General features: G+C 54.1%; 2 protein-coding genes across 2 annotated transcripts in view; one reads left to right on the forward strand and one right to left on the reverse strand.

The window, feature by feature from the left end:
- AP1S1 (adaptor related protein complex 1 subunit sigma 1) overlaps window positions 1-16,702 on the forward strand; it is a 235,158-nt gene that overhangs the window by 43,175 nt on the left and 175,281 nt on the right. The gene's annotated exons all lie outside the window — the stretch shown is intronic.
- LOC134406020 (acetylcholinesterase-like) lies at window positions 5,682-13,487 on the reverse strand. Its single transcript, XM_063137249.1, has 3 exons — window positions 11,992-13,487; window positions 10,634-10,790; window positions 5,682-5,801 (listed from the first exon to the last, which is right to left on the reverse strand). Exons 1-3 carry the CDS (start codon window positions 13,485-13,487, stop codon window positions 5,682-5,684), a joined length of 1,773 nt encoding a protein of 590 aa, XP_062993319.1.

The raw sequence follows: 16,702 nt of genomic DNA on the forward strand, positions 1-16,702 counted from the left end.
TGGTGGGGCAACATGTTCCACCGTGTTCTGAGGCAGCAGGGGGGCGTTTTGTTTAAGAGAAACATCCGGGAAAAATAGAGGGATTGGGGAGGAGGGGTTGCCTGGGAAGGCTTTGGGGTTCTTTTTTTCCATTCTTGGGGGGCGGCAAGGTGAAAGGGCGCCTGCCAGGTAGAAGGCGACCTCCAGAGCTGGGCGGGGGGGGGGGGGGGAGAACGCTGATTGGGCCCAATCCTTTTTGTTAAAAAAATATCTCCCCTTTTGGGGGGATGTTCTGAAAGGGATTTTTATATATATATATATTTATAAGGAGGGGGGAAATCAGAATTCCAGTTGTTTTTCACAACTGATTTTTTTTTTGGGGGGGGGGGGGGGAAGGAAAAACTAGTAATTTCTCAAAATGGCTCCAGCAGCTTTAAGGGCGTTTGAGGTCCCATGTGGCTGGGGCTGCTTCTGATCATTTTGAGGGGGGGGGGGGCGATAAACTTCAGGGTTCTTGGAGGGGGAATTTTTTTTAAAAAAAGTTCAACCCCTTTATTTTGCAGTGGTTTCCTGGTCCCAATCCTGTTCTCCCCCACTCTCCGGGAGAAATGGGTTGGAGGTTTCAAGGCAAGGATGTGGTGTACTCTGAAAATGACGCATAGCTTTTAAAAGGAGCCTTCTTTGGGGGGGACGAGGCCGGAGGCACGAGGGGCTCCTGCTAATTAATTGTGTGGTGGTTTGTGGGCCACTTCGGGGGGGGCTGGCCTGGCGTTTCTCCCCCCAAACTGAGCTTTCCTTTCCTTGGGGCCCAGGCTCATTTTCCTCACAGGGTGTGATTTTGCTATTTTTATGAGGGCCGATTCCACCCCCTTCTTTTCCTCCAAGATTGGGCCCCACTTTGCCTTCAGGGCCCAGTGACGGTTTGGGGGCTCCCCTTAGGGTCTTGCCTCCCTGCACCCTGATATTTGCTGCCAATTGGAAGCCTGTCCAAGGCCTACCAGGCCTGTGGTGCCCTCCCTCCCTGCCCGAGCCGGTGGCACTGCTGGGCACCCAGACACAAACTGCCCCTGTGCCCGCCAGTGGGGCACGGCCATTCGCACAAGCCCCCCGACCCTCTGCGCCTCAAACTTACCTGCTCTGCTGCCCCTCTGCCCCAATCCGGACGCTCAGGGGGCCGAGTTTTCCAGAAGCCTTATTTTAGCCCTTAAAAAAACATTTTACACCCACGGAGAGCAGAGCTCTGGCTGCCCCCGGCTGCCACCCAGTCTTGGCACGCAGCCTTCGCCAGGTCCGTGTGGGAGGGGTTCCCCCAAAAGGAGGGAAAAATCGCACCCCTTTTCTGTTCCAAACACAGAAGTTGGGGGCCCTTCCAGCTTGCCCCAAAGATTTGTCACCCTAAATTTTCCAGGGAATCCAGAATCGGAAAAAAATAAAGAAAATAGGAGGGTCCCCCCGCGCCCCCCCAGGGCTGGCCAGTCTTTTCCGTGCGATTGTGGAAAAGCAACGAGAGAGAGAGAGAAAAAAAAGGGTGAACGGAGAAAAGGCTGGCCCTTTTTCCCCCTACGCAACTTTCTACACTTGAATAAACCCCTTTGGGGTGGCTGAAAAAATCTGCAAAAAATTCAGTGGGGAGCCTGGGCACCCCCCTGGAGGTGTGTGAAGTTTGGAGCGGATCCGAGCAGCCTCTCCCCAGCAAAAAAATAGCTTTTGGACGGCTCTCTCTCCCGCCAGCTCTAACGTCCCCAGCTGACTTTGTCGCGGTGCCAACTCGCAAGGCTGGCTTGGCAACCGATAGGCTTTTCAAACGGCCACTTTGTCTCTGTGTGCAGCGCTCCTCACTCCATGCCCGGTGCGGCCCTCGCCCCCCTCGGCCTGGCGGCCCCCCCACCCGTGTCCCCTGACCGCCCCCCCACCCCCCGGCCTCTGAGTTCCTGTGCGTGAAGGGCTGTGTATGTGCTTTTTTTAACACACAAGGCCACGGTGTTCGAGCAAGCGAGTGTGTGTGTGTGTGTGTGTGTGTGTGTTTTGCTTAGCTGCCACCGAAGCTCCAGGCTCGAATCTGTCGATGCAAACGCACAGATGGGTTTGCAAGGCCGGCTTGGAGCAGCAGCAGCAACAGCTCCGAGCCCCCCCCCCCCCCCGCCAAGCAGAGATGCCAAGCCGGGCCTCCCTGCCCCAGGGTGCTGCTGGCAGAGACGGCAGCCCCACGTCTCCCGAGGCTGTGGCCACCCACGTGCATGGCCCCCATGCAGCCAGTGCTCCCAGCCTTCCTGCCCATGCAGCCACTTAGCAGCCCCTCTCCAGCAGCAAAGGTCAAAGGGCAGTGACCTCTGCTTGACCTCCACAGCAGCAAGATCTGGGCAGTGGGGCTGTAGGAAGGGACCCCTCCCCCCGCAGGCAGGGAAGGGGGGCTCTGTGGGGCAGGGGCAGAAAACCGGCAGCAGCAACCAAGGGAAGCCACACCAGCATTGTGCTGTGGTGGGCGACATGAGAGTGCCTCTGAGCATGTGCAGAGCTGACTCCCAACTGCACTTAGTTCAGGCCAAGGCCCAGCTCTGACAGCAGCTAGGACCCCGGGGTTCTCTGGGGCTGTTCGGGGCTCAGTGGATACCAATGGGGCCAGAGCAGGGGAGGGATGGAGGCTGGCTGCTTGCCTAGGGTAGCAATGCCAAAGACTGTCTGTGGGGGAAGGGGGCTGTGCGTATTGGGGGGGCTTCTGTCGCTCCCCCAGGACTTTTTCAGGCCTCTTTTGATAACCCCCTCGCTTTGCACAGCTGGTCGATCAACCTGGTCCCTCGCCCGGCCCCAACAGTCCAAAGGCCCCGCTCCAAGCATCTTCTCCTTCAGCTGGAGGGGCGACTGGAGGGCACGCCTAGTGACCCAGCCTCCCCAGCCTCTGCCCTTTCACTCCCCCCACCCCCAGCTGCTCACAGTTAAGATGGGGGCAGGCAGGAAGAGCAGGGCCTGGGCCTTCCTCTAAAGAACGTAAGAAGGGCCCTGAGGCTGGATCAGACCCAAGGCCCATCCAGTCCAGCACTCTGTTCACACGGTGGCCAACCCAGCCAGGGACCAGCAAGGCAGGACATGGTGCAGCAGCACCCTCCCACCCATGTCCCCCAGCAACTGGGGCACCCAGGCTTACTGCCTCGACTACTGGAGATAGCATTCTTCCACCAGTGCTGTGCATCTCGGGTCTAACACCCCCCTCCGTTCTAGGCCTGGGTTTCCCCCCAGCAGATATTTCTTGGTGCCCCCCCCCTCTCTGCCCAGCCCAGCCAGAAGGAAACACAGATGGAGCCGGGCGGGAGCTTTGTTGCCTTTAACATCAGTTTAATGCAGAGTTGCAACATGGACAGTGGAGCAGTGGGGGGCGAAGGCCTCTTTAAGCCACGGTATTCTGTGCCCCCCTCCCCTCTTTGCCAAGAGAAAAATATATATTATATATTTATAGCTATGTACAAATTATATATTGTAGAAAAATAATCCTGCAAACCCCCTCCCCTCCTCCTAGGAAAATATGGTTTTTATAATACATGATTCTGGTGTGGAAGGACGGATTCAGAGACACCCCCCCCCCCCCGCTTCTATACAGGGCAATTAAAAGTCCGTCTTGGTGCACTGTTTGTGCGGTGGGGGCGGGCTGTCAGTAGCATGAGGTGGGGGCCTTCTCAAAAGCACCATCTTAATTGCCTGCTGTGCTTCTCTGTTTTGGGGTGGGGGTGCTTGCAGAGTGAGCCTCCTGGAGACAGCCAACTTTCAGCTTGTGAAGTCTCTCCCCCCCCCAACCCCCCCCCCATGTCTCTCTCTCTCCAGTTGGTGGAGGATGAGGCTACAAGTTGAAGCAGGGGAAAGCGTTCAAGGAGGGGCTGTCACTTAAATTGAGGGGGGGGGCTTCTCCACCTCTGTCCCCTTCCTCCACAGAACGAGGCATCTCCTCCCCTCACAAACCCCCAGATGTCTGAAACGGCTTTCTCCCCTAAGGCACCTCTGACCTTCCCATGGCGAGGCCTCCATCTGAGCCGGGCCTCGGCCCCAGCACCTATGGGCTGTGTGGAGAGGGTCTCCCGCAAGCACAGCACAGGCCCCACATGTCTGGGGCGGGGTGTCCAGCGCTGAAGGCACAACGAGCAGGCAGCATTGAGCCCGGGCCCACTGGCATGAGACACGAACCGTCCCCTCTGCTGTTACCTGGGGGGCGGGCGTGTGAGGCGGGCGTGGCTATGGGGCTGGGGGTGGCACGGGGATTCCAGCCACAAACAGCTTCTTGGGGGGGGAGTCGGTGTCCAGGCCTCCTAGAAGAAGAAGCAAAGATGGGGAAGAATGAACACAGCTTCCCACAGAAAGCCCCCCACCCTCCCTGAATTGGTAACCCCCCCCCCGCAAACGGGACTGACTCCCCCCACTGCCCTCACTTGCCATGCTAATTTCCCCCCAGAGCCCCTCCCCCAAAGTAGCCTTTTCCTCCCCCCCCCCCCCCCCCCGGGCCAACTCTCACTTACCTTTTCTCTTCAGCGTTTCCAGCATGGAGGGGCTCCTTGTGCTTGGAGAGGTGGGTAACCTGGAGGAGGAGGAGGAGGAGGGGGGTGCAGCGGGGGTCAAAGGTCATGTTAGGTCCGGCTAAGAGAAGGCTCCTCACCCACCCCTCACAGCCTCACAAAATCAACCCGGCTCAACCCCCCAAACCCACCTTGGGAGATGCCAAGAGTTGGGCGTCACAGAACTGTGGGAACTCGAGAACTGTGGGAGAGAGAGAAAGTTAGGGGAGGATTGCCCCCCCACCAGTGACCACCCCCCACCAGTGACCACCCCCCAAGCTACCTGCCCAGCCCCAAAGCCCCGCACTCACCCCATAGATGGTGCCCAGGCGGGGGCTGCTGCCGTGGTGGCCGGCTGGGGGCGCCCTGCAAAGGCAGCACAAGCTGAAGCTGCAGCTGCGGGACCGCATCCCTGCGCCCTCCCCTCAGAAGCCCCCCCCTTACCTGCTGCTTAGGGGGCCCAGATCTTTGGGGAGGGTCTCCATCGCCGCTTCCGCCTTGCGTGCAAAGGAAAGAGAGAGAGAGAGAAATGGCTTTATCCATAGACCGGCGGCAGCGGCGGGGGAGGGGTCTCCCCGCATAGTGGGGGGGTCTCTGGTGCGGGGGGGCACCCCACTGTGCTCACCGCCAGCCCGCTGTCCAGGCAGACGCTGCTGCGGCGGCTCCTCTGGGGCCCGGGTGGTTGCTCCCGTGGAGGGGTCCTGCAAGAGGGAAGGAGCGGGGGGCGTGAGTGGGTGGATGAGTGGGGAGCGGCAAGGTCCTGCCCCCCCGCCGGAGCCCCCCGGCCCCTTCGCCCGCCTGCCCCCCCTCCTACCCCGGCGGGCCCGGCAGAAGCGGGGCGCTGTTGGATCTGCGCAGGGCGCCCCCCGCGCCACTGGGCTCCACCTCCATGCGCTCCATGGGCCCCCCAGCATCAGCGCCGCCCCCGCCCGCCCGGCCTGGAGGGGGAGGGGGCTCTCTCGGGCTCCTCCCCTCCTTTGGGTGCCTGCAAGGACTTCCTACCGGGCCGGCCGAGGTTGCGGGGGTGGGGGGGAGCCCGCCCGCCCAGTTATTGCAGCCCTCCCTCCAGTGGTCGCGGGACGGAACTGCACATGGAGAAGGATGCGCGGACCCCGCTGCCCCCGCCCAGGCACGCGTGGAAAGGGACACGCGATTCCTTTCCCACGTTCAGGACGCGCGGGACTCTCGCGCCACCTGCTGGCCAGAGACGGGAACTGTCGCTTCTTCCGGGAGGGGGCTGTGCAGCCTTTCAGGGCAGCGGGTCTGGGGCCGCGAAGGGCAAGGGGCCTGCAGGAGATTGTGACCGTGCAGAAGCCGGGGAACCCATGTCCGGTGCCATGGCTGGAGCACCTGAGGCCACATTCAAGGAGAGACTCCGTGCTGGGCTTGCGGGGGGGTGGGGGGTGGCGACGTGGGAATGGAACATCTCCTGCTCAGTCACTCATTCGCCCTTCACTGGTCCTGGTGTGCCCTATGCTGGGCAGGGAGCCCTTGGGATCGGTGCAAGTGGTTGGGGGGCCCTTTAAAGGACCCCTGGGCAGCAGCCCCCAGGCGGGCTCAGTGGGGGGCGGGCGCTTCTTAGAAGTAGCACAGCATTCCCCCCCCCCGGGCTACTATGGAGGGAAGCCCCCCTTAACCTTCCAGCCAGCCAGCTCCAGGGGTCTCAATTAATTCCGAAGGAGAGAGGTGCTGGGGCAGGTGCTCAGTGAGGCCTGCCTCGACCCCTGGCCTCTTCTCCCGTTTGCCCCATAGATGTTCGGCGAGAGAGACGGCCTGGAGGATCGTCTTCCAATTCACCTGGAACAAGGCAGTTTCGAAGGCGGATCGACCCCCGCAGGGAATATTTCCTGTGGTTCGGATGAGGAGGAAGGTGGGTTCTTTTGGTCTTTTGTCTCACGTCACGCCACGCCACTCTCCTTTGCAGTGGCCTCTGCGTTCTCACCCCAAAACCTGCAAGGGAATGATCCCTGCCTGCACTGCTGGCATTTCAGTTCCCTTTGACCAGACAGGTTATGCCTCCCCACCCGCAGCCTGTATATATGCACCTGCCAATTTGAAGTGAGCAGCCTCACGCACTGGATGACGACGTCCACGAACCCTCCTGCCAGAAACCTTCTGTTTGTCTTTAAGGTGCCACGAGACTCTTTGCTGCCTGGACTTCCAGGCAGGCTCGTGGCCTAAGCGCTGGTGGCCCCAGCCAGGGCGACCGCTCCTTCCCAGGCCACGCCATGCCCTCTCCAAATGTCGGGCCTCACCGCCTGGGCCGGTTGCTTCCTGCCCTTTGCTCTCTCAAGCTCCACAGGGCCCCCTTCATACCCTTTTACACATCTAAAGTGATTGTGCTTGTTCAGTCGTTTCCGACTCTTCGTGACTTCATGGACCAGCCCACGCCAGAGCTTTCTGTCGGCCGTCGCCACCCCTAGCTCCCCCAAGGTGGAGTCTGTCACCTCCAGAATATCATCCCTCCATCTTGCCCTTGGTTGGCCCCTCTTCCTTTTGCCTTCCACTTTCCCTAGCATCAGCCTCTTCTCCAGGGTATCCTGTCTTCTCATTATGTGGCCAAAGTACTTCAGTTTTGCCTTTAGTATCATTCCCTCAAGTGAGCAGTCTGGCTTTATTTCCTGGAGTATGGACTGGTTTGATCTTCTTGCAGTCCAAGGCACTCTCAGAATTTTCCTCCAACACCACAGTTCAAAAGCATCTATCTTCCTTTGCTCAGCCTTCCTTATGGTCCAGCTCTCGCAGCCATAGGTTACTCTGGGGAATACCATTGCTTTAACTATGCGGACATTTGTTGTCAGTGTGGTGTCTCTGCTCTTAACTATTTTATCGAGATTTGTCATTGCTCTCCTCCCAAGAAGTAAACGTCTTCTGATTTCCTGGCTGCAGTCAGTGCCTGCAGTAATCTTTGCGTCCAGAAATACAAAGTCTGCCACTGCCTCTACATTTTCTCCCTCTATTTGCCAGTTATCAATCAAGCTGGTTGCCATAATTTTGGTTTTTTTGAGGTTTAACTGCAACCCAGTGTTTGCACTTTCTTCTTTCACCTTCGTCATAAGGCTCCTCAGCTCCTCCTCACTTTCAGCCATCAAAGTGGTGTCATCTGCATATCTGAGATTGTTAATGTTTCTTCCTGCGATTTTAACTCCAGCCTTGGGTTCGTCAAGCCCAGCACGTCGCATGATGTGTTCTGCATACAAGTTGAATAGGTAAGGTGAGAGTATACAGCCCTGCCGTACTCCTTTCCCAATCTTAAACCAGTCCGTTGTTCCGTGGTCTGTTCTTACCGTTGCTACTTGTTTATTATACAGATTCCTCAGGAGGCAGACAAGATGACTTGGTATCCCCATACCACCAAGAACTTGATGGTGCTATTTAAATAAATAATAATAATAATAACAGTTTGTTATGATCCACACAGTCAAAGGCTTTAGAATAGTTGATAAAACAGAAATAGATGTTTTTCTGGAACTCCCTGGCTTTCTCCATTATCCAGCGGATATTGGCAATTTGGTCTCTAGTTCCTCTGCCTTTTCTAAACCCAGCTTGTACATCTGGCAATTCTCGCTCCATGAATTGCTGGAGTCTACCTTGCAGGATCTTGAGCATTACCTTGCTGGCATGTGAAATAAGTGCCACTGTCTGATAGTTGGAACATTCTTTAGTGTTTCCCTTTTTTAGTATGGGGATATAAGTTGATTTTTTCCAGTCTGATGGCCATTCTTGTGTTTTCCAAATTTGCTGGCATATGGCATGCATCACCTTGACAGCACCATCTTGCAATATTTTAAACAGTTCAGCTGGGATATCGTCGTCTCCTGCTGCCTTGTTATAAGCAATGCTTCTTAAGGCCCATTCAACCTCACTTTTCAGGATGTCTGGCTCTAACTCACTGACCACACCGTCTGACCTATCCCCAATATTATTATCCTTCCTGTACAGATCTTCCATATATTCTTGCCACCTTTTCTTGATCTCTTCTGTTTCTGTTAGGTCCTTGCCATCTTTGTTTTTGATCGTACCCATTTTTGCCTGGAATTTACCTCCGATGTTTCTAATTTTCTGGAAGAGGTCTCTTGTCCTTCCTATTCTATTGTCTTCTTCCACTTCCGCGCATTGCTTGTTTAAAAATAATTCCTTATCCCTTCTGGCTAACCTCTGGAATTTTGCATTTAATTGGGCATATCTCCCCCTATCACTGTTGCCTTTTGCTTTCCTTCTTTCTTGGGCTACTTCCAGTGTCTCAGCAGACAGCCGTCTTGCCTTCTTGGTTTTCTTTTTCTTTGGGACATTTTTTGTTGGACAATGTTGCAAACTTCTGTCCATAGTTCTTCCGGGACCCTATCTACTAAATCTAGTCCCTTAAATCTATTCTTTACTTCCACTGCATATTCATTAGGAATATTAGTGAGCTCATATCTAACTGATCTGTGGGTCTTCCCTATTCTCTTTAGTTTGATTACACCTTAAAAAAGGGAAGCTCTGAGGATGGTAACAAGGGAGAGGGCCTTTTCAGTGGTGGCCCCCCAATTATGGAACTATCTGCTGCAACCAGGTGCAGAAAAGGGCAACTCAGATGATCACAGGACTGGAACAGCTCCCCTATGAGGAAAGGTTACAATGTTTGGAGCTCTTTAATCCTAGGGAGGAAAGGGTGAGTGAGAGGAGACCTGACAGAAGTGTACAGAATGATGTCTGGTGTGGAGAACGTGGACCGGGAGACCTTCCCTCCCCCCTCGTCCTAGAACCCAAAGGTGCCGTGCCATGCGGCTGGTGGGTGGGAGACCCTGGGCAGGGAAAAGGAAGGACTTTTCCACACCGCACAGCATTAAAAGGCAGAATTCACTCCCCCAGGGAAGCGTGAGCGGGATGAGGCTCTGGCAGCCCCGCCCTGCTTGGGGCCTTCCAGTTGGCTGGCTGTTTGGCTACGGCTGGAACAGGGCGCCTGGGCCTGATCCAGTGCAGCTTTTGGCTCTGCCTGGGATGTCTGCTCGGCCTCCGTGAGCACCGAGGTGCCGGACCAGGGAGGGCTTGGGACTGACCTAGCAGGGTTGCCGTGTTCTTTAAACCAGTTTATGACCTCCCGGGCGTGGTGGGATTCAGCCGTTGATCCCCGCTCCAGGCGCCCACGGCCACCCCCTCGTGGATCCATCCCACACAGAGACACGCCGTTTAGGGTTAATTCTTTTTATTGGGTTTTTCAGGAGTTCACACACAGCTCGGAGTTCTACGGGCATCAGCCATGCAGGCAGAGGGAGTGGGGCAACGGCGAATGGATTGGGGGGATCTGGATCTCCAGGAGTTTGTGAGTGGATCTCTCTCTACTTCCACAGGGGGTTCTTGAATCACGTGGCCTCCAGCAGGAGTAGGGAAGGGGGGCAGGTCAGGGGTGGGTGTGGAGGGGAAGGGTCTAGGGGGAGCGGCTCTTTGGGTGTCGGTCTACGGCGTGGCCAATGCCAGCGACGTGGGGGTGGGGACAGGTGGGGAGGGGAACGATTCCCGTGGGCTGCCTTGCAGTACGTGTGGGACCGTGGAGGCTAGATATACAGTTGTATAAGCAACCGGAGCTGCTACTGCTGCTACAGGTGTCACCCCACAGCCGCCGCCTCCCCCGTGGCTTTCCGGCCATAATGTAATATATTTATCACATTTTCCCCTTTAAATAAACATTATATACAGATCGCAGCAAAGAAACGGGGGCCCACCAAAGGGGAGGGGGCTGCAGAGTGTGGCAGAGCCAGGTTGCTCCCTTGGGCAATGGGTAGTAGTTGGGGACAGAGGGCAGGCATGGGGGGGGGCTTTGGGGAGGGGGGTCCTCCCCCCACCTAGGAGCGGTAGATCAACTTGCTGCCATGCTTGTGTGTTTGGGGGGAGTGGGGTGTCAGCGGGGGCTTGAATGGGGTTCTTGGGGGGTTCTTGCCGGGGCTGCACAGCAGCGTCTTGCCCCAGGACTGGGCTTGTCGTGGCTGGTGGCTTTTGTGGTTGGCGTCGTTGGTGGGTGGCCCATTGGATCGTTGCGCGGCGGCCTCCTGGGCTGGGCCTGGAGGGCGGGGCATCCTGGGGTCGCCACCGGTCACAGCTCCGAGCAGCTGTGGTTGTGCTTGTTGTAGTGGTCAAACTGGCAGTTTGGGAAGGAAGCGGTCCCAGAAAGCGCAGTTCTGGGCGCGGAGGCTGCGATCCGTGCTCAGCGGCCGGGTGTTGAGCTTGACGTACTCTTGCTCTGACAGAGTGTAGGGGGGCCACTTCCTGTCCTTGTCCAAGGGGTCCGTGGGGTCCCTGTGTGCAGAGGGGAGAGCGTGAGCTTCCGCAGGAAGGAAGGAAGGAAGGAGGGAGGGAAAGGGGAGGGGGCTGCCCAGGGACTCAAGCACAAAAATGCCTGTCTTGGCCCTCCTGCCTGCAAATCGAGAATGCTGTGATCGGGAGGGGGTCTCCTTGCTCACGTTGCTGCCTCCCTCCCCTTGAAATGGGCCTGATCTTTTCAACCAGCGCTGCTGGCTGATGGAGGGGTCCACGGAGTGGCTGTGAGCACAGACACACATCCAGCCTCTTTTGGCTCCTCCTCCTCCCCCTCTTCATGCAAGGCCCAGGAGGGACTCCCGTGTACCTGAATGGAGGGCCACAGCCGCACATGCAGGGCTTCAGGGCTCCGATCAGGGAAGCGTTCACACCCTCCCCCCCACCCCGCCCCTTTTTAACTGTGGTCACCAGCCTCCGTGGTCCATTTGCCCCTCCCCTTCCCTCCCCAGGCAAACGCACACAGACAGACTCAGCCACACATGGGCAGGAATTAAAATGTCCTTTCAATTCTGTTGAAAATCAAATCTCTCACACTAGAGGCCTTCAAGAGGCAGCTGGACAACCATCCATCAGGGATGCTTTAGGGTGGATTCCTGCATTGAGCAGGGGGTTGGACTCCATGGCCTTGTAGGCCCCTTCCAACTCTGCTATTCTATGATTCTATGAAAACTCAGTAAATGTTGGAATTCAAGATTCAGCATTTTATGTAAACTGCTTAGAGATTTTATCAAATCAAGCAGTACGTAAGCATTATTAATAAATAAATGAATGAATAAATAAATAAATAAATAAATAAACGAACAATCATTGTAAAACTAGATTTTTGTGGGAGGCTTAAAAAAACAAAAGCCTGGCTGCTAAGTAGGGGACTTGCCAAATCACTTGGCCAACCTTATTGCCTTAACAGCACCCATCATTACGAACATTAAAACCACCCCAATTAGGAGTATCAAGGAAGAGTCTCGTGAATTCGTCTGAATCCTGGAATGAATTTCTCAAATTTATGCCAGCTCTGCATATGTTCCTCACCCTTTTCCCTTCCCTGTTCAGGGTTTCCCCCTCCTTCCGGTCCCTGTTTCTCTCTTTCCGTCCATTCCTTCCAAAGGAACACCCACATGCATTTCCACCCATCTGCCCCCGCACACCTCCCACCCACTCACCCTCCGCAACCCCTGGTTACCCTGTGCGGGCAAAGTTCGCCCAGTAGCGCATCATCCGCCGGCTGAGCTTTTTCTCTTTAGCTGTGTAGTTCAGGGTGTCGTTCAGCGGCAACCCAAAGATGAATTCGATCTCGTAGCCATGCGGGACGCCCATCCACTGGGGCCACATGAGGTTGGAGGCTCGATGGTCAAAGAGGTAGGCGTACACCTTGTTGCCCCGCTCGGCATAGCGAGCGGCAAAGTGCATGACGGGGCAGATGACGTTGTGGTCCCCCACAATGTCGTCCATGGCCTCCCGGTTCTTCTCCCCGTTGTCCACATCCTGGCTGTCCGTGTACTGCAGCACTATGTCCCTGGTGTCGTTGGCTTCAGGCACAGCGATCCGCACCCCTTCCAGGAAGTCCTCCCGGGTGATGAGGCTTTCGGTGTCCTTGCTGAAGCTGGGCAGCCCGTAGATGAGGAAGTAGGTGCCCTCATCCTTCACTACTCCCAGCAGGACCTGGGTGTCCTTGAAGTTTCCTGTGCTGAGCATGGTTTCCGGCGTGTCGGGGAAGAAGTCTCCATCGATGACCGGCACAAAGGGGAAGCGGAAAACGCTGTTGTAGGGCAGGACCGTCCACTCCTGGTCCATCAGTTCTTGGGGGCTTTTGGAGCGTAGGCAGCCCACCAGCTCCGAATCGTTGGGGGAGTGGCAGCCCACTTTCTTGCCCAGAAGGGTGGCGCGGCGCCGGCTCTCCGCAGGGGTGATTGTGGTCCATGGCCCGTTGGGTGCTCCGCTCTGCAAAATGGCTCGCTTGAAGAGGGATCGGCTCTGGACCGAGAGGAGATGCATCCCCACGGAGGCCGCGCCGGCGCTCTCTCCGAAGATAGTGACCGCTTCGGGGTCGCCCCCAAAGTGCTGGATGTTGTTTTGTATCCACTGCAAGGCCAAGCGTTGGTCCATCAGCCCCATGTTGCCCGGGGCCTCCTGGCTCCCTAAGAGGCCCAGGAAGCCAAAGGCCCCCACTCGGTAGCTGATGGAGACCAAGACCACCTTCTGTGTGTAGGTCAGGTATCGGCCATCGTAGACGTCCAGTGAGGAAGACCCGCTGTAGAAGCCGCCCCCGTAGATCCAGACCATGACTGCGGCTTTCTTGGGCCGTGGTGACGGCACCCAGATGTTGAGGTAGAGGCAGTCCTCGCTCATGTTCTGGTTGGGGTTCCACATCTCCGTGCCATGGAAGCCCGGGTAGGTATCGTCCACCACCTGGTAGCAGGCGTGTTGGTAGGAGGTGGCCTGGAGGGGCTGGCTCCAGGGCTTGATGGGCTCGGGGTGCAGGAAGCGCAGCCGGCCCACGGGGGGCTCGGCAAAGGGGATGCCCAGGAAGGCGGAGATTTTGCCACTAAGGACTCGCATCCGGAAGCCACGCACCTCTCCTGATGGAGTGATCACCTTCAGCTCATCTGCCTGAGCAGCTGCAGCCACACCAAGGAGCAGGAGGAGGTGGCAGAGGAGTGGCGAGCGTGGCAGGGCCATTGTGCCGATCTGGCTGCGGGACATCTGCTGGGGAAAGGAAGGAAACAGGCTTAGAGGAGGCCTCTGCACAACCTCCCACCTTCTGTTTCCTGATTCCTAGCTGAGCAGAGAAGAGGAGCTGCCCCAGCTAAAGTAGAAGTGACAAAAGGAAGCCAGCTGTGACGACACCAACTTCACACAGAAGGCCTTGCCTAGCACACCCTTCTCAAGCCAAGTGCCACCTCTTAAAAAGCCTGAAGAAAGGGTAAAAACAACACAACCTTTCCCCTATATGTGAGGGAACAAGGTAAAGGGTTTTGGAAAATAGGTTCCTTTGTTGAGGTACTAAACTGCAGGTGTTTTGTTAGATGTTTTTATACTGTGGAATATAGCAGGTAATAAATCCGAGCTGACACGTGGTTTGTGGTAACAGAACACAAAGTAAAGTTTATTGAAATTTAACAGATCTTTGGTATTTCAATTTAGATCAAACCTGCTTATTTTTATATTTAAAACAACAATCCCAAGTCCGTTAAAATCCTATCTCTTCTCACTCCTCACACACCAAACACTCTCATGAAGCACAAGCTAGACTAAAACTCCCAGACTAGAATCAGAATAGCAGAGTTGGAAGGGGCCTAAAAGGCCATCGAGTCCAACCCCCTGCTCAGTGCAGGAATCCACCCTAAAGCATCCCTGACAGGTGGTTGTCCAGCTGCCTCTTGAAGGCCTCTAGTGTGGGAGAGCCCACAACCTCCCTAGGTAACTGGTTCCATTGTCGCACTGCTCTAACAGTCAGGAAGTTTTTCCTGATGTCCAGCTGGAATCTGGCTTCCTTTAACTTGAGCCCGTTATTCCGTGTCCTGCACTTTGGGAGGATCGAGAAGAGATCCTGGCCCTCCTCTGTGTGACAACCTTTTAAGTATTTGAAGGGTGCTCTCATGTCTCCCCTCCATCTTCTCTTCTCCAGGCTAAACAGGCCCAGTTCTTTCAGTCTCTCTTCATAGGGCTTTGTTTCCAGACCCATGATCATCCTGGTTGCCCTCCTCTGAACACGCTCCAGCTTGTCTGCGTCCTTCTTGAATTGTGGAGCCCAGAACTGGACGTAATACTCTAGATGAGGCCTAACCAGGGCTGAATAGAGAGGAACCACGACCTCACGTGATTTGGAAGCTATACTTCTATTAATGCAGCCCAAAATACCATTTGCCTTTCTTGCAGCCATATCGCACTGTTGCCTCATATTCAGCTTGCGATCTACAACAATTTCAAGATCTTTCTCGTTTGTAGTATTGCTGAGCCAAGTATCCCCCATCTTGTAACTGTGCCTTTGGTTTCTATTTCCTAAATGTAGAACTTGGCATTTATCCCTTTCTAATCCTCTTCTAAGAACTAGGAGGATGGATGAGAAAACTACCTAGGCCCCAAAGTTCTTCAGTTTCCTTCCCAGAGCTTCAAAGTCTGACATGATTTCTTTTTTATTAAGGAGTGAGTCTTTTTTATTCTGTTTTTTCCTTTGCATATGTTTGTTTGTTTTAAACTAAGTGATAAGCTGAATTCTTGCACTTGATTTATATAAAGCACTTTTTAAGGCTCCAAACCTGAGCCCAAACTGAAACTAGTGTATACCTTTTTCTGTTTCTAAGCAGACTCCTCCACTATTTAGTCCTGTACAGTGGCTCCTATCAATATAGGGCTATGAATTGCTTCCCCCTCCTTTATAGCTTGGGACTTGTTAAAATATGTAGTTGGGATTGTTTTCAACTACTCCATAATCTTACAGCAAGAGCTGTAAGTTTTTGGCGGATCTCCCTCCTGATATTTAGCTCTCTACTGTAAGTTTGTAAGTAGTTCCTTCTCTGGGATTTAGTTCCCTTTGCTGTGACTTTCTTTGGCTTCAGCTTCTGTTTATGAGGTTTAAATGATAAATGATTACCTCAGGTAACTGAACAATTAGTTAAGTAATTTCACTTACCTTTCCTTGCCCAGTTGCTTAACTTGAGTGTGGCTTAAAACTTCGTCACTGGGGCTCCTCGCGAGTGTGCCTGCTATTATAGATGAGCTCAGCTGCGGCTGTTAGTTATTTACATGCACTTCCAATAGGCTTTTGTAACGCCTGTCTTTAGAGGAGAGAGGGATGGGCATGGAATTGGGGGAGGAGAGAGCAAGTTGAAGAGAGGAGTTGAACTGGAAGGCAGGTATTACATTTTTCTTCCCCCTCTAATGATACAACATCCCTGACCATCTGTCAGGGATGCTTTAGGATGGATTCCTGCATTGAGCAGGGGGTTGGACTAGATGGCCTTGTAGGCCCCTTCCAACTCTGCTATTCTATGATTCTATGATTCTATGTGTAGCAAATTAGCCATACCTTGGGATCACCAATTTGCAGAACTTCTAATAGATACCTGGGAATATATATTCCTAGGAAAATTAACAAATTATTTAAAATAAACTATGCCCCCCTCATTAAAAATATGACCATTGATTTGAAGATATGGGATAAATTGAATTTGTCAGTTTTAGGGAGAATTGCAGCTATACAAATGTCTTTAATCCCTAGGTTTCCATTCTTATTTCAGGCCCTCCCTATTCTCCTTCAGCCAAAAACATTGAAGTTCTGGCAAAATAGAAGTAACACATTTGTATTTTCAGCAAAAGCACCTAGTCTGCTGTTAAAGTTATATTATAAAAAAACAGGTAATGGAGGCTGGGAACTTCCACACCTTGCACTATATTATGAAGCTTTCCAGATATGGCAGCTCCATTTTATTATTATGAAGGCAAATAAAAATTGGATAGGGCTGGAAGAAGAAATGTTGAATAAAGGGCCCTTACGGGCGTTAGCTTTTCAACCTATAAAAACAAAGGAATTAAATAATATCCAAAACCCATATACTAAGACTACTTTCACAATTTGGAAAAAGTGGCAGTCTAAGCTGTCTCCAGTATGGTCCCCCCTTACACCAGTGCAATTAGATGGGTGAATTAGAGGCAACTGTTGTTAGTAAAGTTACTGAATGGGAAATGAGATAGAATCATAGAATCATAGAATAGCAGAGTTGGAAGGGGCCTACAAGGCCATCGAGTCCAACCCCCTGCTCAATGCAGGAATCCACCCTAAAGCATCCCCGACAGATGCTTGTCCAGCTGCCTCTTGAAGGCCTCTAGTGTGGGAGAGCCCACAACCTCCCTAGGTACCTGATTCCATTGTCGCACTGCTCTAACAGTCAGGA

The sequence above is a fragment of the Elgaria multicarinata genome, chromosome 11 (genome assembly GCF_023053635.1).
Source record: "Elgaria multicarinata webbii isolate HBS135686 ecotype San Diego chromosome 11, rElgMul1.1.pri, whole genome shotgun sequence".
Taxonomy (NCBI): domain Eukaryota; kingdom Metazoa; phylum Chordata; class Lepidosauria; order Squamata; family Anguidae; genus Elgaria; species Elgaria multicarinata.